Below are 23,744 nucleotides of genomic sequence, written 5' to 3'. Positions count from 1 at the left end.
ATTTTGCCAAAATTTATGTTTAAAAGCCAAATGAAAAAGAAAATGTTTCAAAAGGTAAACACAAAAATGGTTGATTAAAAAAGAATTTTATCTGAAAAATTTTCAGGCACTACAGCTTAAAAACATAGTCAATTTATAAGCTTTAAAATGACATATTCAAATCTAAAATCGATTAAGGTATGACCAAGATATAGCCAAAACTACTGCATAGGCGGACAAATATCAGTAGGGAAACGAACAAGATTTGTTCCAATTTTAAGGTAAAAAGTCTTATAACTGGACTTTGTAGAGCTCCGAACCGTTTACTAATTATTGTTTTCCAATAGAGCGGTTCCTCAAAAGCACAGATCGGCGACAAGGTTGCTTCACCGAAACAATGCTTGTCCGATAACTCGTTAGCCGAAAGTACTTTTCAATTATGATTGGTAACACAAAATAATTCTTCACAATCCGGTTCGCCAAAACTACTGTTCGACGACGGTTAATTCGCCGAAAACATGATTTGCCAGTAGCACGTGACAATAGCACTATTCGACAATGATTGTTTTAACTTCACCGTGTTCAAACACTGTGCCAAAAGTTTTTGCTGAAAAGTTTCACCGAATAGTGTTATAGGAGAGGTAATTTGTCGGTTAAACAATTTCACATGCTGTGCAGTCGAAAAAGCATTCTATCGTTGAACCTATCGTCATCGAAAAGTACTTTCGGCTAACCTTGTTATCGGACAAGCATTGTTTCGGTGAAGCAACGTTGTCGTCGATCTGTGCTTTTGAGGAACCGCGATATAGGAGAACAATAATTTTTAGTAAACGGTTCGAAGCTCAGGTGAGGTTATATTTTCATCTAATCGACAGAAACAAATACAATATTAGAAGTTGCCCTTTCATCTAATCGACACCACAAGATCATTTGAAGCTTTTACTGTAAATCGAGTATATCTTCTCAAAGCCCTCTAAAATATCACTAACCTACTGTGGTAAAATTGAATTCTCCAGGATTTTCCCCAGAACGCTTGCGGAGAAAACATAAAGACGAGAAGTACAACAGTCGGTACAGTTTAGGAGATTGGAAATCGGAAACCAACCACATTCAGTACGGGCATAATAGAAAGTAAACCCTGGAATCTCTTGATTTCCCGTTACTTTCTACATCTATAAAAACTGTTGCTAAATATAAAGAAATACAGATTAGTCTGATTTGGTAAAAAATATTTTCGATGAGCCAGAATAAAATCGGTCTATCCTTTTGCGAGCTGTGATTCATATTTAACTGCGCTCTTCAAACTTATTACACTTGGGTTTTTATTTAGGTAGATGAAAATATATAGCCTAACAACCTATAGCCTAGTAACTAGGGCATACAATACCGCAATACCGGTGTTCGTAATACCGGGATCCCGGACAAAATTCCCGCTTTTTTCAATACCGGTATTGAAAGTTAATACCGGTATTGAAGTAATACACGAATCGGACTTTTTTAGGCTATAAATAAAGCGATAAAGATTTAGTTAGCCTTGTGTTCCTATATACTGTGAAAGCGCACTTATTCCCAACCGTTTAATGCAGTTTTCGGCTGCTAGAAATCTACTGTTGACCATGCGTAAACCGACACCGGATGTAAAAAATATTTATTCTAAAATTTAAACTCAATTCTCGTAAAAATCTAGACATAATACAGAATATGATTGCATCTTCTTGTTTTATTTATTTATACGACCTTAATTATAGACCTTTAAACACAGTATTGCCACAAGGAAGTCTAATACCGGTTGTAATACCGGAACTCAATACCGGTATTGAAAACTGTTCCGGTATTGCATGCCCTACTTGTAACCCACAGTGTAGTTAAACGTCTTCGTCAGCCCCGGCTTCACGGTATATGGACGACATGATCGCTTGTCTATCAGGGCCCGTGGGGGACACGACACCTCATCAATCTTAGCTGTCCGATGCAGCTACCAACCCCGCTAGACTACGAAAATCTTTAGCTAAGCTAAAACATAATTTATGTTTTGTTAAGTTCGTAAGTGGTGGACATAAATAAGTTGAAAAAAATTAAATTGATAACTTATACGTAACAACAAGCAATCCCAGCTTAAGGTTAGAACAATAAGAGAAAATTCAAAAGCCGATAAAGCTACTTATAGACATTATTTTTGAATACCAAAGCAACCCTTTTGTAACGTTGAATTTCAATTGTAACCTTTTTCTTCACAAAGCTAATATACAGCGCAAAAAACAATAAGTGCCTTTGCAAGGCAATGTATTTTACCAGCTCAAATATGACTTAGCATATATGAACATAAATGTATTGCCGAGGCCGAGAATACGTGTGTAGTCTTCGCTTTCCATCGGGCCCTTTGTTCGTTCTCGTCCTATACCCTTTATGACGTAGCGGGGATAAGTACAGCGGAAGACACTCTAAATCCGGACTTTCAGTCCAATTTCTCTCTTATGATGTGTAGCGTTACGTATAGTGTTACGTAATCCCCACTGCACGTGTTTTGCTTTTGGCTATGAGAAGGCAAGCTAGCTGGCTTGAGTATACACAACTAACACAATTTCTTATAATCGGCGAAAAGGGTATGCACTATGCAGCTACAGTCAACGCGTGGTTGTTTGTGTTAATTTATATTTGCGAGATTCAAATATGGAATTCTTCTTCTTTACCTTATTAAAGAATTATGTCAATGTAAAAACCTTATTAGAACCGTAAGTCGAAACATAAAAATATACCTCTGCTACTACGATTCCACAGGATAAATAAAGTTGATGAACAAAAAGAGATGATTTGAATGATTGTCGCTTATTCTTTCTATTGCCCCCCGCGGCCAGGCATGGGCGAACAAGAAAGAAAGTCGTTAGTCAAGGTTCAAATCCCGAATGAATTACTTTGATGCTCGCTTTATCTCATCGATTTTCAGTCAGCATTTCATAGACTTTTTCGATAAAGATTTACGAAAGTTCAAACTATAGTAATTCATATAAATAGCAGCAATTTCATGGCAAATAATTTAAAGCGAAATGTTCAGAAGAAGCGCTCCATTCCATCTGAAGATTGAAAATGTTTGCTTTCAGGCGAAAACATAAGCGTTTGAGCTTTCAGATATTTTTATTATTTTCCAGCTGAAGGATTTTATTTTATTTTCAGTATACAGTAGGTTTAAAGTTTGTGTAGTAATGTGCTAGTCACACTATTTATAACTCAAGAACTGACTGAACATATTTGTCTACGTGTTTGTTATGGTGCTACTTGGCTAGGGGAGAGGACTAAAATATTATTATGCACGTGATCTTACTAGCGTATCGGTGACAAAACGCTAATATAGCTAGCTAGAATAGGCTTTGTCACCTGCCAATTACGTTAATTAATGTAAATCTTAGTGTAAAATTAAATGAAAAATCGTGAAATCATCGTCATCATATCATGGTACATAATAATATTTATAACTTATCGACAGATCCAAGGCTATTGTATTTCCTACCCCATGGGTAACAGTTTCAAACACTACACATAACTAATTTCCCAATAGCAACAAAGTCACATAAACATAACCGCTACATCCGTAGCCGCGCATCTCTCTGTAACAACCTGCGAGCATTCGGACTGCGGGCGTGACGTCACGGCGATCAATGGACCGACGACGTCATCTCCGCCGCCCCTCGCCTCACCGCCGCACCCCCCGGCGGGCGGGCGGCTCGACTCTGTAGCCGGATAATTGGACTATGGTTTTTCAGTAACTGTTGAAATTTTGTCCACCTGCATTTACATAAAAGGATGAATCTAAACAATTAACGAGTCTACCAGACCGATGGACTTGGCGAAGAGAAAACGAACACATCAATTTTGTTTTTTTACTAATTGGCTATGAAGGAATTTAATAAATAAAAAATTAACTGTAGCTTCTTCCCCTTGTGAGACTTATTTCAAGCGGAAATTCTTAGTAACCAATATTTAAAACGGTACTATTTCTACCCGTATGTATGTACATTGCAAACGGGAATGGCAATATTAAACAGCCTATTAGAGCCGTTCACTAGCCATCCCGTTCTCAAAGAGAACTGAATTACATAAGAGTCTTGAAGCGGCGTAGGGGGAAGCCCCCTAGAGCCGGCGTATCGAGCGGCAGTCCCCCGTCCCGCTCGCTCCCGAACAAACGCCCGTCTTCTTATTCACAAATGCCTCCGGCGTGAATAGGGTTGCCATGAGTGTTGTGCAACAAAATGACAGTTACGTAATTATTGTCGCAGATTTATGTCGTTTGGATGGCAATAATAGTAATTAACTTAGGGGCCGTCCATTAATCACGTGAGGCTCAAAGGGGGGGGGGAGGGGGTACTGAAAACCTCACGAAACATCACGAGGGGGGAGGGGGGGTTCTCGTTAGACATCACGTGTATTAATTTTTTATCAAAAATTAGGTATTTCTGAACCGATATTTTGGACGGCGCAAAAAATTTAACGATTTGTAGTATGATCTAATTTTTTTCTAGTCAAAAATTGCCTTTACATAGACTTCGAAAAAAATACACGTGATCCAGGGGGGGGGGAGGGGGAGTTGGTCCCAAACCTCACCAAATATCACCAGGGGGGAGGGGGGGGTCAAAAAATGCGAAAAACGACCTCACGTGATTAATGGACGGCCCCTTATGATGTTTGTCCTTAGTTGGGGTGAATCAAACAAAATATTACATGCTGTAGATATTTCTATCCTGCGGACTTTTGCATTAAGCACGTAACAAAAGTAATGTATGTGAACACAAATAAAATATAGAGTAAACATACAGTCTAAAAATAGACCTAAGAAGAAATTAAATTGAAAATTGAGTTCTTGAGTCAGCCCTATCAGAAAGAAGACTTTCCATAAAGCCGTCATTCAATGCTTGCTGCGTTTACGGCAAACAATAGAGCTGCGGTGGCGGCGCGTCAATGTAACGGGCGATGAATACAGTCCACCACTATCGATGCTACTGCCATCTATCGGCCATTGTTAACATCAACAGCTAAAGTAGCTTTGCTAAGTGTCCACAATAGTCATTGTCACCCTAACATACTTAAATATAGCTTACTGGCCTCCCTGTTAGCTTTGTCTCACCTTGATCATGATCTCATGCAATGTTCCTTAGCAGTGAAATACATGTTATCAGTGTAAAGGTTAAGGATTAAAAGCAGGCTATATATTTACTTATTTATTAGCTACTTATTATAGAGGGTGTAAGCTTTCTACATACCCAATTTCATCAAAATTATTGCAATAACAAACATTGATACATAAAACTTTCAGCACTGATCATTCTCATCAAACATCACCCAATCATCAACTTGTATTTTTAAATTTTAAGTTAATTTTGGGCAGATGGTTGAACATCTGATGGGGATGTAAAACTGTAAGAATGTACCAAGGTAGCTTACTCCAGTAGATCTCTAGCATTAATTAAAGATAAAAAAAATATCACTGTGATCTAATAGGGAGTACAGTTTGGTTCAAACAACTACCATCCCAAAGTTGGCAGCAAATGCACTTTGGTACTTTGTCAAACTAACAAACCGCCTATTCATCCTTTAAATATTGACAGTTGGTTAGTTCAAGTTGTCTGGACTGAACTGTTCCGGCCATCTCTAGTGTTAGTTTATGACTGTGATCTAATAGAGAGTAACTAGGTACTGTAGAATATGCACTTGGGCACTACAATCTGCACCAATGGCTGATCTTGTTGAGATTCATCTATTTATTTTGAAAAACAAACGGTAATACATATGTTATATTAATTGAATTAATATTCAAGAGTATATGAGAAAACTATAACTTTGATAATTTAATTTTTGATAAAAAAAAAAATTCTGTATAAACTTCAGGATCGAGTGGACCCAGTATTGATGTTACTTCTTTCATTGAATTTGACTGATTATTTGAAAGGAGTAATCTCTACATCTGCTCCTTACTAGAGATCAGGCAGAGATTGCTAATATACAGTCATATACTTACTTGCTATTTAATTCAATTTACCTCAAAAGTGGGTTTGTCAATAACAACTTGCTCCCAACATGACCAATTGAGCGTACCTAGATGCTAGAAGTATTTACTAAGTTCATACATACCCATACTGATAGAAAATATTTTCTCTCACATTCTTGATAATTTCGTGAAATAGTTAGCCGCGGCAAGAAACCCATTAGTTAATCGTGAAATAATTCTAGAGCCATAATACCAAAACACAGCCGCGGCGTGCCATTACCACAGTAATTGAATTATCTGACAAGACACTTGTTCTATTTTAGCAACTCGAATAATACATCATTGGGAAAATATGATATCGACTCACCTTCAACTCTCGTTCTGGAGGTAGTTTGTGAAGCGTAATATTGAGGCACAAATCAATTCCACAATTTAAGCACTAAAATAGAGCTATTTTTATGGATTTTCCAAAACAATTTCAATAAATCCAAGAACGACGAACGAACCATGTCAACGAAATCGGATGGATGACAATATGACAAGTGACATTTAAATGACATAAACAGTTTTTTTGTACACAGATAAGTTTCATTTGAGTTATAATGATTGTGTATGCTACGTTTTATTTTTCATTATAGGTATTAACAAAATCAATATTTTGATTAGGCGGTAACAAGAGAAGAATGTTAAAAAACAAGAATGTTTTTGTAGCACCCACGATGACCCACTAACCGAAGATTGCTATAAGTAGGTTCACGTTGAATTTAGGGTACATTGTACACATGGATCGCCAGTATTCCCTATGAACCGACTCTTATTCTCATTCGTTATCGTACAGCAACTTATCATTAATATGATCGTAAAAATCACAGTCTTATCAATGTCTATACGGCTGCTAACATAAAATTTTACAGAACAGCTAACAAAAAGGCTTGCAACACCGGAAGTGATTAATGGTTGGCTTTCTTTTCTGACGCCATATTTATTTTACTAAATACGACGCCATTTTGCGGTTCGTCTTGTTCTCTCTGTGCAGTGACTGTGTTATTTTCTTGATTTTAGTGTTATTTTGTGCTGTAATTCTTAAATTTTAGTGTTGTTTTTTTCCCTTCTGTGCTGTTCTATCTGGTAAGTCAGTAGTTCCTTTATTGAGATGGTATCTCACTCTACCTGATAGGTTCTGCGAAATTCTTTCCCGATGCTCGCTCAGTTACATGGCCGCTGCTGACTCATTTCGTGAAATTATGTATGCGTTTCAGAATCTAAAATGCCGGGCGCCGGTACTTTCAAAATCTTCGTCGGAAACCTCGCCGATAAAACCACGGACGCCGATCTAAGGCCGTTGTTCGAAAAGTACGGTACGGTCGTAGAATGCGATATCGTCAGAAATTACGGTTTCGTGCATATGGAAAACGAACAAGTCGGCCGCGAAGCTATTCAGAATCTTTACGGTGAGATCGTTCACGGGCAAGCTATTAAAATCGAGGCGGCCAAGAGCCGCAAGGCGCCGTCGACTCCCACCACCAAAATATTCGTCGGTAACCTCACGGACAAGACGCGCGCGCCCGAGGTCCGCGAGCTGTTCCAGAAGTACGGCACCGTGGTGGAGTGCGACATCGTGCGCAACTACGGATTCGTGCACCTGGACGCGGCCGGCGACATCAACGAGGCCATCAAAGAGCTCAACGGCATGATGGTGGACGGCCAGCCCATGAAGGTGCAGGTGTCCACGAGCCGCGTGCGCCAGCGCCCCGGCATGGGCGACCCCGAGCAGTGCTACCGCTGCGGCCGCGGCGGCCACTGGTCCAAGGAGTGCCCCAAGGCGATGGGCCCCGACCGCAACGGTTTCCGCGATCGCGCGTTCGGCCGCGACCCCTACCCCCCGCCGCCGCCGCCGCCGTTCCTCCGCGATCGCATGATGGGAGGATTTGGGGTAACGCGTTCTCCTTACTAGCATTCCGAACCCGCCGGTATCCGCTCGCTAACGGTGCATCAAGTAGGCCGAGCGCGTAGAATCACTCTCCGCACGCGGTTCCTAGTCCGGTCCGAACTAACACCTCACGGGCACGGTGATGCGACAGACTTGCTTACTCTACACATTATTGTTTTTGGTTTTGATGCTTATCAGCTTGCAGGATGGTGTTAACATGTGTGTCGTTGTGCAGGACCCGTACGACGGCTACTACGAACGGGCGCGGTTCGACTCCCCGCGGGACCTGTTCGAGCGGCGCTACCCGGGCGGAGGCGGTCGCGAGCTCGGGCTGGGCGCGCGCGGCCGTGACTTCGCCTCGCCGCCGCTGCGCCGCGAGCCGCTGCCCCCGCTGCCGCCGCTGCCCCCCATGCGCAGCTCCATGGGATCTATGAGGTCGTCGTACGATGCTATGTTCAGCCGACGCAGTCCCCCAAGGGGACCCCAAATGTCTAGGGGGTGAGATTTTCTCTCCCATAGTTGTTTCACACTAGAATACAGTACCTAACTCACCCTAACATAAAAGAAAGAAAATCTAGATGGGTAATAGGTAGATTAATACAATCAAAGTTGAATCTGCAGGAGCAATAAAAGCATTTATCCAACTATGCAGGCACACCATCAACGCAGGCAAAATCAAGTAATTTTCTAATCATTGCTTGATATCTATTATTCTTAATTCTTATTCATGTTTCCTGTTTTAGCTTCCCCTGAGTAACATCCAGTCTGTTCTGCTAAACATTTTTATCTGAATTCAATTCAATAACTGTGTTTTTGAGGATCTATTGTAATCCATACGTCCCAGATTCCTAATAAAGGCTTGGGCACTATAATTTTTGTATTAAATAATATTTTTTGTTTACAGAATGTATGAAGACTTTAGCCGTGATACCTTTGATGACAGAAGGTGAGAAATGTTATTATGACTTATTTCACCAAATACAAGGATTACCAGGTTTTTCCTGCTGAATTTTCTTCAATGAAATTTACCATTACTACTAATTCATAAATTTAAAATAATTTATTGGGACATTTTGGGATAATATCTATTAGAACCTCCATCTGTTAGCCACCATTCAAAATATTACCTAATACTTCACATATAAGTAAATTTTATCATTACACCAGCCAAAAATCATTTATACCTACTTCAATAATTAATTAAGCTGATTGCAGGTCAATGTTCTTACTTATCACACGATTGTCTTAACATAATGTTTTTCTAATGAATTGTAATTGTTTGTTTCAGGCCTGGCATGCGTGGTCCGTCCCCTCCTAGAAGATACGCTCCCTATTAAAGAAAATAATAATTTAGAATAGAATATAGATTTATTATGCTCATGGTAAATTGTCCTCATCATGACTATTTTGAACGTAACACTGAGTTACTGATCAGAATTACAATTTAATTTGTAAGTTTGAATGACTGCTACAAATGTATTGACTAGGGTGATTGTGTATGATATTTGTAAGGTTTGTAAATAAAGCAATGTTTGATTTAAGTATAAAACTTCTTTTATTATATTGCATCTTAACGAGATAGGTATCGTCTTTAATACATAATAAATTTGACTGACCCAAGTTCATGTTCGTATGAATGTGGAAAGAAGCAACTGGTGTAAGGATCGTGCGAAAATCTACGTTACGCACCCCTCTGGGCGACATGATACATAGAAGATTTACCAGTTTTATTCAGACTGATTTACAAGGTGTTGCAACATCTGTAATTAAGCACAATGGAGTTTTCCATTAAGCTGCGTACAGACCGGCCAAACGAACGGGTTTCGTTGCTGCAATCTGCCATGTATTATGCATGATAAATATTCATCGTTGGGCCGGTCTGTTCGCAGCTTTAGTCAGGCTCGCTTTTACACGGACGCCCTTTGATAGGTGGAAAGTGGCGACACCTGTCCTACGTTAATACAAGACAAGATAGATCCCGCAACGAGGTAACAAAGGCATCCGACAGATGGCAGCACGCGTGCCACGTCACGGAAAACCGAAGGGTTTATGGAGCTATCTTTCAGTTACCGGAGACCCGAGCTAGTGCTATGATCATGAAATATTCCTCTTTATATTAGTCGAAATGTACAGAAACCAGTACCTGCATGTAATTTTTACCAGCAATAGGTTTACTGACAATAATTCATAGACCGATAAAACTATACCCCTTCCAAATTATATAATTTGGTTCGCTTGTCATCTGAATTGGATGATTCTTCTTGCACATGGCTTCAAAATGAAGGTTGCAGAGCTGCTATGCATGCATGGTGGGTATATTTAATAAAAAGGGCATATTTAGTCCATTATCATTTTATTCTTAACTTAACTATCGACATAGACCAGCTACAACTATATTTACACAACACTGTACAATAAATGCCACGCGGGCGCCTCGGCTTAACGCTCAGACTGTTAATATCTATAACTTTAATAAATCCACTATGGCCATGCGTTTGTCAAGCCGAGGGCACCGCGATACAAAATATTTTTAATACTAAAATCTGGCGAAGGCATCTCATAAGACACATTTTTACAAGTCTTCTCTTACTCGTCCTATCAGTTTCCACTTTTAAGTACAAATACACAAATGTTTGTTAGTACGGCGACTGCGAGCACTGACCAGCGTCTGTCGCGGCGTGCCGGACGCACGGTTATTGTCGGGTATCACATCGCGTCCACACGGAAGACTGCGCCGGGCGCGGCTCATAACTTAAAAATACTGAGATTTAAACGAAACGGTGGTGAGTTGATTGTCCGGTCGGCGCGGCTACACCAGCTTCACGGAGCAGTCGGCGCGCAGGGCGGCCAGCGACTTCTTGACGCGCAGCGCGGTGAGGCGCGCGCGGGGGAGGGGGGCCCAGCACTCGCGCGCCAGCGCCGCCACGCCGGCCAGCGGGGGGGCGGCCAGCCAGCGCGGGGGGAGGGCCGGCCGCCGCCCCGCCGCCACCACCACGGCCGCCATGTCCTCGAAGCTGGGGTCGGGCGGCACGGCGTCGTGGTACGGCAGCGCGGCCGGCTCCAGCAGCCCGCCGCTGGCGCAGCGCCGGCACATCTCCCACAGCACCAGCCCCAGCGAGTACATGTCCGCCATCTTGAAGGCCTCGAAGTCGCGCGGGTCCAGCGTCTCGGCGAGCACCTCGGGCGCCATGTAGCGCCGCGTGCCCACGCGCGTGTTGGGCGCCACGTCCACGCCGCGCGCCGCGTCCCAGCGCACGGCCAGCCCGAAGTCCGCCAGCGCCGCCGTGCCGTCGCGCTTCACCAGGATGTTCTTGGACTTGATGTCGCGGTGCGCGATGGCGGGCTTGCCGCGCGTGCCGCGGATGTCCACGTGCAGGTGCGCCAGCCCGGCGGCCACGGACCCGGCCAGGCGCAGCAGCGCGGCCGCGTCCAACACGGCCGCCTGCAGGTAGTCGTACAGCGAGCCGCGCTCGTGGTAGTCCGTGATGAGCAGCATCTGCGTCCACGAGCCCGTGCCCTTGATGTCGGCCGCGATGAAGCCGAGGATGCTCTCGTGGCGCATCAGCACGGTCTGGTAGATCTCCGTCTCGCGGAACCACGACGCCTCCTCGGTGGTGAAGAACACCTTCACCGCCACACGCTCGCCGCGCCAGCGCGCCAGCCACACCTCGCCGTAGCGGCCCTTGCCGATGGACTCCACCATCTGGATCTGCTTGGCGACGGTGCGCTGCACGAGCAGCGGCAGGCCGGAGCCCGAGCCCGAGGACAGGTCGGCGGGGGGGGGCGCGGGCGGGGAGGGCGGGCGCTTGCCGCGCGCGCGGCGCCGGCGCAGCAGCAGCGCGGCGCACAGCGCCAGCAGCAGCGCCAGCAGCAGCGCGCCGGCCAGCAGCAGCGCGGGCTCGGGCGCGGCGGCGGGCGGCGCGGGCGCGGCGGGCGGCGGCGCGGGGGGCGCGGGGCGCAGGCGCTGGTTGCACAGGTCGTGCTCCCAGCAGCACGCGATCACCTTGGGGTGCAGGTGCGGCACCTGCGAGCCCTTGCACTGCAACAGAGAGAGCGCTCGGTCAGCGAGGTGTGTGTACAGGACGGCTCGTGCTAACGAGGCCGCGCGACGGACATCCTGTCTCATGTCCCGTTTTCCTATTTTACGCGATCTCGCATGTGACGTCTGAGATGATATTTGTGTTTTCGGGTCAAGACTTCGTCGTAGTGTAGTAAAATAACCAGTCTATTCCATATTTTCAAGTGCCAAAAGGCGGGAAAATTACACAACTATAGGCAAATGAAGCAGATAAACGAACTTCCATCTTTAAGTTCAGCTATTCTTAGCGTAGGTACTTATGCGATGACATGATAAACACTATAGCTGGACTAGGGTTTGTCATCGTGGCTTAAGGATTAGCCAGAAGATTACTCGTCATAATATGTTTCCTTTCTTAAGCCAGATCATTGACCCGTCTCTCACCTGCATGAACCCCGCCTCGTCGGGCGGCAGACAGCCCGCGGTGCGCTCCAGCTCGAGCGCGCCATCGTCGCCTATGACCTCCTCGACGGTGCTGAAGCAGTAGCCGCCGGGCTGCGTCGTGCACGTGCCGGCCGCCGCGCCGTCGGGGCACGCGCTCGCGCCCAGGCACTCGCACACTATGCCCCGACCTGGAAGGGAGAAAACATGACCGTTAATACGATTATACATGGAGGCTTATACACATACATGTTACGGCTGTAATCTCCGGATGGGTAGTCAGAGATGACTCGCAAGCGGGTACACATCTAGAATCTAGATGTGCAGGTTTCCTCACGATGATTTCCTTCACTGTATGTAATATAGCGTACAGAGGACAGGGTAAAATGGCATGGCATGTCGCGCTAAGCACCTAATTAATGATAAGGCTAGGAAGAAGAAGGTTCTGACTTGGCAGAGGTCCGATACAAAAGTTTTGCGATCTACGGTACAACTTTCGAATCAAGAAACCCTGGAAAGGCTGAAAGATACCACGTAATTTCGCCAAGGTAATAATTACATCATGGATAATTAGTCGAAAAAACAGATTCAACTTAGGTAGATAATTATATATGGAACGAATATAGTTCAGTCTGAAAATAAATAACCGTAAACAAAGATACAATTCATGATAAGTATATAAATAATTATGATAAGCCCATAATGTTGACGTAATACTATAATTAGTTCGATGAAAAAGATTAATTGAGTGTCCTCTTCAGTGAAGTACTAACAAAGACCATTCCAACGTTCTTTAAATAAATAAAAAACACAAGTCTTTCTCTATTAGACAGGTATTAACAGTGAAATCATAATAATTACATTAACTAACATAACTATCGATGATCGTCTTAATCAAACGAGGACTTGGTACGTATTCTGAATAGGCAGTTTCATATATTTTATTAATTACATAGTGTGTGTAGATAAAATGACTATGCCTTCGAGGCAAATGGTAGATTTTATATTTCACCCATTTAGGTAGCACCTTACTAAATGGACGAATTGTAGTGATAGATATACTTTATAGATATATATGCTTACCTTGCTTACTTACCATGTCCGTGTGAACGTGAATAAAGTTAGTTGTTACTCAGCAGTCACCGCGTTTGTACTTATTCCTCCTCCCTACCTTACATGGCGACCCTAGCCACGTACGGACTCGGGCGTCGCGGGGAGGCAGCCGCGAGTCGTATAACAATGTTCCAGTAATTTTCCGTTCGAGTATAACTTAAAATTTATAATATGGGCAATACAATTAAACCCCAAAAAGAGGAAGTGATAATAAATCAAAATGGAATCGGGAGCACAAATTCGGCCAGCACTGAGCAACTACAATTTCATGTATCGGCCATCAGCATAGTGATGATGATGATTTTAGGCCTTCTTCTTCTGTTAGCCGCCTATCTCGCCTACAAGTGCTACAAGAAGTGCCACCACGACTGGATAAATGACCAGATTCTGCGACAAAATCTGAGGAGATCGTTGTTCCGGAGCAGAGCGCTGCGAGCGAGCCCCCGAGCCGACGAGCCCCGGTGCGCCGGCTGCGGGGCCAGGACCAGGCCCGCCGAGGAGCTGGACATCGAGAGCGGCAATCCGTGATAACGTGTCGTGAAAGTGTTATGGGCAATATAGTGGAAAAAAAGTGGTAATTTTGTGACGTCTTGTGATTACGAATAAACATTCCTATATTCTTGTGCGAAGCTACGATAGAAACATTTGTACCTACTATGGATTTTTGCAGTGCCAGTAATACATTACAGGAGGTATTTTAATACGAGTAAGACGGTATGATTATTATTGTTGTATTTCTAACATAAGTATGTTCATTTTTTTTTATGTGGGTAATATTTTAATAATTTTACTTTAAAATGGGGTATTATGGCTACTGAGCTAAAAGAAATACATGAAAATATAAAATTGATAAAAGAAAATTTAACAAAGTTAAGTTACGAAAAAAGAACCCCAGAACGTTTAAAGAGTAAGCTATCTGAAGCAACAATTTTATATAATCGCTATAAGGATTTATTAGAAATTTTAGACTTAGAGATAAAGAGTAAGAAAATATTTGGGGAAAATTTACTATTAATTAGGTATTATTGTGATAAGATTTCTGAATTGTTTACTGATATAAGTAATTTTTGTAATAAGTCTCATATTAGAGTAAAAGAAAGTACTATAGACACATTTGGTTCAACATCGAGTTCAATTAGTACAAGTAAAAAAGAATACAAAATGGAGTTTGAATTGAAAACAGCTCTTTCTCTACTACCAGCAATGAATGACGACGTCTCCTCCACTAAACAGCTCATTGACGGAGTTGAATATTATAGCTCTATTTTAGAGAAAAACGAATGTCAAATTAATTTGATAAACTTTGTGTTAAAGAACCGACTGTCGCAATCCGCAAAGTTGAAATTAAGGTCTTCGTATGCAACTGTAAAGGAATTATTAGCAGATATGCGTACAGCCCTTTTGCCAAAAAAGAGTTATGTTGCTTTACAAAATAGACTCCAAAGTTTGCGCCAAGAACAGAAATCTATTGACGAGTTTGGTAGGGAACTTTCCGAAATATTTATGGACCTTACTATTTCACAGGCAGATGGGAAAACAGAAAATCTAAAAATACTACAGCCTCTAAATGAAAAGCAGGCAATAAAGCGTTTTGCTGACGGTTTGCGCAATAGGCGTCTCAGCACAATAATAGCAGCTCGAAATTTCGATACCCTAAAAGATGCAATTCAGGCTGCAGTAGACGAGGAGGTCCCAGCGCCCTCCACGTCAGGAGATATTTTAACTATGAGTAACAGAGGTCGTAAAAGTTTCAGAGGCTATCGTGGGAACCGAAACTTCTATACAAGGACATTTCATAGTCATGTCCGTGGCAGAGGTTCTTATAATCACTCCAGGCCATCCGCCCCAGCCGCCCCTGCCCCCGCCCACCATGGTCCTCCTCACCGTGGTCGTGGGAACCCCGGCCGAGGTCAGTCTTCATACAGAGGTCAGTATCCTAATTCTTATAATAGGTACAACTCGAGGGGACAACGTGGATCATTCCAATATAACGTGAATGTAATGACCGATAATACAGAAGAAAATGGACCTTCTGTCCAACAAAATAAGTTTTTTCGTGACTAAAAGTAATAATGAGCATCATATTATTTGTGCAAGCGATAGTACATGTTGCATAGAATTATACACAGGTTGCAATTATTATTCGTTTCTCATAGATACAGGAGCTTCAATTTCTGCAATTAAACATAAACATGTTTTGAGTTGCAACGTTCCCATCCATAAAGAAACGCTGACGATAAACGGAATCGGTGGGACACTAGAAGCAATTGGATACGTTTGGTTATCGTTGAACACGTGTAATGATTCAACTGGACATTTATTTAAACATAAATTTTATGTGTTCCATGACTTACCTTGTACAGCTAATGCGATTTTAGGACAAGATTTTCTTTTACAGCAAAAGGCAGTTCTAGATCTCAATTCTAGTACAATATCATTTAGCGACTGTTCTGGTGAAAATATAATTTTACCTTTAAAATTAAGAAAAGAAAAAAAGAACCATGGATATACCTTACCGCCAAGATCAGAATCGATTCACTACATAGAAACCGATCTTAAGGAGGAATGTCTCGTGTGTACGTCCGAAGTTCAAAAAGGCATTTTCCTCGCTAGTACATTAGTCAAGCCTACGAATGGTTTCATACCAATTTTAATCTTAAATACAAATGAAAATGAGGTTCGATTAGATAGTATTCAACCAATCCTTCATAAAATCAGTGAGTACGAATTATGTTCATTTAATAAGTGTGAAAAAATTAATGCAGACCGTGTCAAAAAACTATTTAAATTATTAAATTTAACAGGTTTGAACTCTGAGGAACAAGTTTCTATCGAAAATATTTGTGCAAAGTACTCAGATATTTTTCTGTTACCAGGTGATAAATTAACTACAACCAACATTTATAAACACCACATATACTTAAAACCGAACGTCGACCCCGTGTATAGTAAGCCTTATCGACTCCCTTATTCACAGAAAACCGAAATTAATAATCAGTTAAATAACATGTTAAAAGAAGGGATAATAGAACCATGTCAAAGCGAATGGTCGAGTCCAATATTATTGGTACCCAAAAAGGTTGACAGTTCCGGCAACAAAAAATGGCGCTTAGTAATTGACTATAGAAAATTAAATAACAGTATACAGGATGATAAATTTCCACTCCCAAATATATCAGAAATCTTAGATTCTCTTTCAGGTTCTATGTATTTCACATCTTTAGATCTTTCAAACAGTTATTACCAATGTGACCTAGACCTCGACAGCAGAAAATACACAGCATTCTGTTCAGGTCAATACCAAGTTATTCAAAAGGATAACAAAAGTATAAAATGTACTGCTTCTAATTCAGGTCAGTATCAAATGACAAGGATGCCGATGGGTTTAAAAACTAGCCCCAACGCATTTTCAAAAATGATGACTATTGCAATGACAGGTTTAGCATACGAAAAATGTCTAGTTTACTTAGATGATTTGATTGTTTTCGGAAAATCGTTAGAACATCATAATAAAAATCTAATTGATGTTTTTAGTCGAATGCGACAAGTTAATTTAAAGCTAAATCCGTTAAAATGTAATTTTTTGAAAAAAGAAATTTTATATCTGGGACATGTCATATCAAGTGAAGGTGTTTTACCTGACCCTCAAAAAATTGAAGTACTGAAAAATTGGCAAATACCCAAAAATGTAGAGGAAGTTGTGCGATTTGTAGCCTTCGCTAACTATTATAGAAAATTCATTAGAAATTTTGCATACCTAGTTTTACCTTTAACCCGATTAACAAAAAAAAATACACCCTTTGTGTGGAATGAAGAATGTCAATCTTCTTTCGATAAGTTAAAAACAATAATATCATCGCCCCCTGTATTACAATATCCCGACTTATCAGAAAGCAACCAGTTCATATTACAAACAGATGCATCCAACTACTCTCTAGGTGCTATATTATGTAACTCAGATAAGAGACCGATTGCGTTCGCGAGTAGAAATCTTAACAAAGCGGAACTCAACTATCCCACTATAGAAAAAGAGTTGTTGGCGATAGTGTGGGCCGTTAAGCATTTTAGACCGTATTTATATGGGCGAAATTTTATAATTCAAACTGACCATAAGCCGCTTATCTACTTGTTTGGCATGCGTGATCCATCGAGCCGTCTCATGAAGTTTAGACTCGTACTAGAGGAGTACGATTTTTCAATTGAATATATTAAAGGTTCACAAAATGCAGCCGCAGACGCAATGTCGAGACTGTCTATCTCGTCGGACGAGCTTAAAGAAATGAGTCATAGTGTCGTTAATGTTATGACGCGCGCTCAATATAGAAAGTTAAACGATTCTCAGATATCTCGGGGTGCTACGATTCCTATGGACGATCGGCCTGATCAACCGAAAGTTGTAGAAATACATAGTAGACCGAGCATATCTGTTGAACTCAGTTTTATTGAAGATAGTTACTTAAATAAATTACGTAAAAATAAACAGATAGAGTTAGAAAACGAAATATTTTGTTATGCACCAAGTAAAATGAGTTTATATATAAATCCAGCCGCCCGATCACAACTGACGCCAGCCGCTTTTGTGAGGGAGCTGAAATTATTTTGTAAAGAAATAAACGTGCACGAATTAATTTTTGTAAGGTGCGAAAAATACGACGAGTTTATAAAAAAGTTAGTAAATGAAGTACAAATAAATAAAAATTGGTCCGGACCAAGATTATGTATACTAAATAATATAAAAAGAATTGAAGACAAAGACGACCAAAAAGTAATATTAAATGATTTCCATCTACTACCATCTAGTGGCCACGCTGGTATTAGAAGGATGTATAATAATATTAAAAAATATTACTTTTGGCCAGGTCTTGAAAAGAGTGTAAAAGAATTTATAAGAAAATGCGAAAAGTGTCAAACACAGAAGTATAGTTCACATTATATAAAGGAACCTATGTCTATTACAACTACAGCCACTTCGGCTATGGAAAAAGTATTCATTGATGTCGTAGGACCATTAGATAAAGACGAAAGTAATAATTCTTACATACTTACCATACAGTGTGAACTCAGCAAGTACGTTGAAGCGTACCCAATGAAGTCAAAAAGTTCATTAGAAGTAGCTACAAACTTCGTAAACAATTTTATTCTTAAATATGGAATTCCTGATAAGTGTGCCAGCGATAGGGGAACCGAATTTTTATCGTCATTATTTAAAGATGTTTGTAAAATACTTGGTATAACTACTCTACAGTCCACTTCCTATCACCATCAGAGCATAGGATCTCTGGAAAACACTCACAAAAGTTTAGCTAATTACTTGCGAATCCAAACTGACAACCACCCACATTCATGGAGCACTTGGCTACCATTTTGGTGCTTTTCGTATAACACGTCAGTTCACTCTTCGACACAATACACTCCATTTGAATTAATATTCGGCAAAAAGTGCAAGTTACCCAGTAATTTAATACAAGACAAAGTAGACCCACTCTATAACTATGACGACTACCCACTCCAGTTAAAGTATAGATTACAAACATCTCTAAATGAAGCCCGAAAAAATTTACTCCAAAGCAAAATTATCAGAAAACAAAAATATGACGTAAATTGCAACCCAATTAAATATAAAGAAAATGATTTAATATTAGTAAAAAACGAAGTTGGTAATAAATTTCAAAATATTTACAATGGACCCTATAAAGTTATCAAAGATGTTGCACCAAATGTCGAAATATTAAAAGATGGTAAAATAGATTTAGTACATAAGAATAGAACCAAATTATACTATCCATGTTAGCTGTAGTTTATTAGATTAAGTACTTACTTTTATGGAATAACTCTTATTCTTTGTGTTAACTGTGTACTCCATGTACTCTTATTGTGTAACCATGTTTAGTTCATAAGAATTTCACTAGTAATAAAATAAAATTGTAATTTTATTTTATTTTTTCCTCTCGGGGAAGGTGTAGTGATAGATATACTTTATAGATATATATGCTTACCTTGCTTACTTACCATGTCCGTGTGAACGTGAATAAAGTTAGTTGTTACTCAGCAGTCACCGCGTTTGTACTTATTCCTCCTCCCTACCTTACAGAAAGCGGAAAACTAACCTGTAGAGTGAAAGAATTTCGAACTTGGCGAAATATAGTATTGAGGAATTTCGAAGTAAACGTTTCTGACATCAACAACCAATACAATGATGATGGTAGACCGTAGACAGAGTGCTGTAACACTTCTTAGAAGAGGCCTAAGTTCTGCAGTGGAGGATGGTAGGCGGATAAAGTTGAATGAGCAATGCAATTTATGTAAATATTATACAATGTAAATGGTCCGGTCCATCGGTCACAGAGCGGGCCCACTCCTCTCAACTCAACCGTATCATTCAAGAGCAAGTCTTGCGCATAGATATTAGATCAGATATCTTATCTACAGATGCTAACATAAATAAATAATGTAAAAAGATAAATTAAAGGAAAAGCACCCGTCAAGGAATTTCTTATGTAATAGATAACAATCAAACATTTGTTTTAAAAATATCGGAAGAATCAATCTCATCAAGAAAACCTGTCTTGGTAAAAAGATAAAGCCTGTGACCCAAAATTCATAACGACACAAGTAATTTGGAAACGAGATATAGGCACAATTATAAATATATTAACCGCAGAAACAGCGGAGCATACCTTCGCGATACTGACAACAGATTTACCAAACCCAAAACTGACAGGACAAATGGGCCTTTCAAATTTCAAAAGTTTTTTGGCATCTCCCGACCTCGGAGGCAGGTAGGAGCACAACAATGAACGCTGCAGCTCCAGCAGGTAGACTGTAGACCCCATAAAAACACTTATAAATAAAAATCCTATTGTACGCGTAAATAATGCATTAATTTTATATGATTTTGAAATGTTAACGATTTCATTTACTGCCTTTGATGTAGCAACAGAAAAAATATGAAATAAATCACAGGAATGTGTTTCTGGGATATGCCATTTTATAGGACATTAAAATGTTATAGTCTATTCTTCTATTACTTCTTCTCGTTCTACATTAGTATTTCTGGCATATTTCTCTTTTATTACTTCATTCATTTACTGCCAGTCGTTAATTGCTATAAATAATGACTATAAAAATAATGTATCCTGAGATCCATGACAAAATTACAAATACATTATCCATAACATTGTGAATTCCAGTTCAATGAGTAGTAGTACCTATACCCAAATTTCTGGTTTACATACCGCTAAACCCAGTGAAAGAGTCAAAAGAACAACATGTCAACAATAATAAATTCCACCATATCCACGATCAGCACTTCATCGAGGGAGGAACCTGAGGGGAATGCAACAAACACAGACACTCGTATTCAAATATCACAAAAACTGCGGAGCGGAGGCGGCTCCGGGACACTGCAGGCGCATTCTACACGAACAAGTGGTTTAGATTTACGAGCTACGAGGTGTCGCAGGAAGGTGGCGTACGTACTTAGCCTCATGACTGCGGGGCGAGCGGGGCCCAGCGCCGCGTCCGTATCATTTAAATATAACCAGGGACGCCGCTGTCTGTCGCCGGCTTTATTTTTACACCAAGATTATGTGGACAGTCACAAGTCACAACACACGGCGCGTCACGAGCGTGGTGTGAGGAGCGGTCGAGACGCGGGCGATGCGCGGGCGGAGCGCGCGGCGACTGAGGCCCGAGCGCCGCCGCCCCGCCCCGCTGCACCCAGCCTCCTCCACATGGCTCCGGCACAGATAACGCTACGAGCCGCGTACGTCAGGGCAGCCCACGATGCGACTCATTGACGCCCGACTGATAACTTCGGCCGCTCGGTGCAAACATTCAAACTAAACATGCCAGATATTATTTGAGACAACACACACAAATTGAGACAGGCAGCACGCTATCAGCGAAAGAATTCAGCTTGATCACGCAAATGAATGTGGAAGTGTTTATAAGAGTAACATTGATGGCGATCTTTCAGTACTTTAAGTTAACACAAAGGTTTGGCTATTAGCAGTCGAGCTTAGCTTAACAATGTTTGTCATTCATTATTAGTTAACCGGTAATTGATTAAAGAGTAGGTGCACAAACGAAAAAGGTAGGTGGTGGCGTGATGCACGCTCCGCACTCCGCACATGTGGCGTCCGTCGGAAGTTATCACTTTTTACTGCCGAGTCCTTCGACATGCTGTTATGGGACTCGAGCAATAAAAGTAATCGTGTAGCTATAATTTGTTGTTTTACGATTTTATAATAACCGTTTATCTCGTTCATTAGTTCCTTTAACCGTTTCAATTGGTTTTTTTGTTCATTTTCTCCCTTTCAATTTTATTGAGTAGTTTATCCTGTTGCTTTTAAGAAAGCTTTATTTAAAGCGTTTCAATGTTGAGCGAGTACTTAACCGACATTGGGTGGATTCGTCGATTGCGGAATTCTTCCGATTATGGTCACACACAGACATGGTGCTGCAGTAACGAGTTTCATACGCGCACTCTCACCAACTTTATCAGGTGTTTAGTGTTAAAGTATATGAAGGCCTCAACCAATCCATTTTGGATTGGTATTGATTGATCATACAAATTTTGATTAACTTAAGACTTTCCTTTCGTAAACAGCAACAATTCTTTCGAAGAACATGTTTTATTTTATATTTCGCAGAATAAAAATGTTTTAAAATACAAGTCAGTAAACAACTATTATAGAGTTGCAGGTTCTGGAGATAAATGTATCTCTATCTAAGGAGAGACCACCAACAAATGGATCGTTACGTGCCGTTGTTTGTGTGTCAGTCACTAACTCAACCACACGTGGCCCGGGTTGGTGCAGTAAGTCACGACAAGCGATGTGGATGGCCGCTATGAATAACTGTAACATATTGATGGGCCCATTACTGATGCATGAGGATCATGTTGCAATTCTGTGCTCCATTTGCGGGGATGATTTCATGCCTGGAGCGCCTTTAGCCAGCCTCGAATATGTTTGGCACATCAATAGAGGCGCGGCTTTTTTCCTATGATTTCCGTGGCTGCGATTATACAATGAAAAGTGATACTCACAAAAATGCCGGCACCAAATGACCCCAATTTAATTTTAAGCATTCAATTTAGAATTTGAGCAAATTTTTTCATTTTTAGTTGGTAATTTTCTGAAGCTCTGTTTTGTATTTACTTCAATTTTCAGACATCAGCATCATTAACCTATTATTTTCCGTTTAGGAGTCTCTGGAACTTTTTAATTGCTGCGATTACAAAAAAACACCGCATTGGTAGTTTTTCCTTCACTTTGGTAATAATTAGAGATGCCACGAATAGTGATTTGGCCGAATACCGAATACCGAATACCGAATATTCGGCCGGCGCTCTCAGCCGAATACCGAATATTCGGCCGCCGAATATTCGGCAGGTGATCCAGTAAGATTAAAATGAGTTGTAGTTTATTTTATTTAAAGAGTACTCGTCTTAATCGTACGGCAGATCCATACAAGGTGGTCAATCAACTCGAAACAGTTAACCTTATATATTTTGTAAAAAAATACCTCTGAGCGAGTCTATTCATTCAGAAGCAGATATTGTATATTTTATGAAGAAAAGCGATTTCGTCTCTTACGAACAAATGCCGAAAAAAAAATCTTTATTCACCACAATTTGCCTTTAATGAATGATAAATATTAAATATGTTGATGTTTTATTTTTGTTTTCGCAATCAATGATTGTTTCATAATTAAATGTTTCGATTAGGTCGCTTTTTTGTTCCCTTTTATAAGATATTTGCAACTTTTTTAAGTATTCGGTATTCGGCCGAATACTACTTACTATTCGGCCGAATACCGAATACTGAAAAAACTGGCCGAATAGGCCGAATACCGAATAGTTGCCGAATATTCGTGGCATCTCTAGTAATAATGGAATAGCAAAAATTTATCGCCCACACTACAACAGACTGGCAATGCAAAGTACGAAAGATAATGTATGCCAGACCATGTTGAAGTGATTTGGCAAATCGATTCAAATAAAATGTTAATCAGATGGCTAATAAAGTAAAGAAACGATCGATTTAGACTGGGCATTGTTCATTCTTGTCCAATTGCTATAAATTCGCTGGTGTAATTTGCAATTCAGCACGATTTTTGTGATCTTTGGTCCCATAAGCGAACATAACTTAATTTATTGACAGTATTGTAATAATTTCTCATTTATTAACCAAAACCGTTATCTTATGAGATTACACAGTGTGTTTGGTTTTTCAGACAATTGAGAGTTATCTCTTGATCTGATCAATAATCATTCACAG

At 40.8% G+C, this 23,744-nt stretch overlaps 3 protein-coding genes across 8 annotated transcripts in view; 1 reads left to right on the top strand and 2 right to left on the bottom strand.

Moving 5' to 3' along the window:
- LOC105384949 (stress-activated protein kinase JNK) overlaps positions 1 to 6,494 on the bottom strand; it is an 86,954-nt gene extending 80,460 nt beyond the window's left edge. For 3 of the 4 annotated variants that reach the window (XM_048625953.1, XM_048625960.1, XM_048625962.1), the window contains exon 1: positions 6,324 to 6,494. The gene's annotated coding sequence lies outside the window, so the exon portion shown is untranslated. The remainder of the gene's footprint in view (positions 1 to 6,323) is intronic. The other variant, XM_048625968.1, reaches the window with a different exon arrangement.
- A 429-nt stretch (positions 6,495 to 6,923) lies between these two features.
- On the top strand, positions 6,924 to 9,435 carry LOC119693490 (RNA-binding protein lark). 2 transcript variants are annotated; one of them, XM_038117131.2, is made up of 5 exons: positions 6,924 to 7,084; positions 7,216 to 7,889; positions 8,122 to 8,321; positions 8,791 to 8,832; positions 9,175 to 9,435. In XM_038117131.2, the coding sequence occupies exons 2-5, from the start codon at positions 7,224 to 7,226 to the stop codon at positions 9,221 to 9,223; spliced, it is 957 nt and encodes a 318-aa protein (XP_037973059.1). In that variant the 5' UTR covers positions 6,924 to 7,084; positions 7,216 to 7,223; the 3' UTR covers positions 9,224 to 9,435. The 2 variants fall into 2 exon arrangements, with proteins under 2 accessions (XP_037973059.1, XP_037973058.1); XM_038117130.2 differs by having other exon boundaries at positions 8,122 to 8,384.
- Positions 9,436 to 10,222: 787 nt separating this feature from the next.
- Positions 10,223 to 23,744, bottom strand: part of LOC105384947 (bone morphogenetic protein receptor type-1B) — a 79,431-nt gene continuing 65,909 nt past the window's right edge. Inside the window, exons 1-3 of one of the 2 annotated variants that reach the window (XM_038116790.2) lie at positions 20,938 to 21,273; positions 12,349 to 12,536; positions 10,223 to 11,925 (exon numbers count right to left, since the gene is read on the bottom strand). In XM_038116790.2, coding sequence (XP_037972718.2) covers positions 10,696 to 11,925; positions 12,349 to 12,536; positions 20,938 to 20,947 — 1,428 coding nt within the window. In that variant the 5' untranslated portion in view covers positions 20,948 to 21,273 and the 3' untranslated portion in view covers positions 10,223 to 10,695. Of the gene's footprint in view, positions 11,926 to 12,348; positions 12,537 to 20,937; positions 21,274 to 23,744 lie in introns of those variants that run through there. The other variant, XM_038116791.2, reaches the window with a different exon arrangement.

This window comes from Plutella xylostella, chromosome 3, assembly GCF_932276165.1.
Source record: "Plutella xylostella chromosome 3, ilPluXylo3.1, whole genome shotgun sequence".
In the NCBI taxonomy this organism is placed as follows: Eukaryota; Metazoa; Arthropoda; class Insecta; order Lepidoptera; family Plutellidae; genus Plutella; species Plutella xylostella.
This window is presented reverse-complemented; position numbering and strand designations above follow the sequence as displayed.

Coding starts and splice junctions, on each gene's coding strand:
- LOC119693490 (XM_038117130.2), top strand. CDS start 7,224: ATGCCGGGCGCCGGTACTTTCAAAATCTTCGTCGGAAACCTCGCCGAT. Junction 7,890..8,121: donor GCATGATGGGAGGATTTGGG/GTAACGCGTTCT, acceptor GTCGTTGTGCAG/GACCCGTACGACGGCTACTA. Junction 8,833..9,174: donor GATACCTTTGATGACAGAAG/GTGAGAAATGTT, acceptor TGTTTGTTTCAG/GCCTGGCATGCGTGGTCCGT.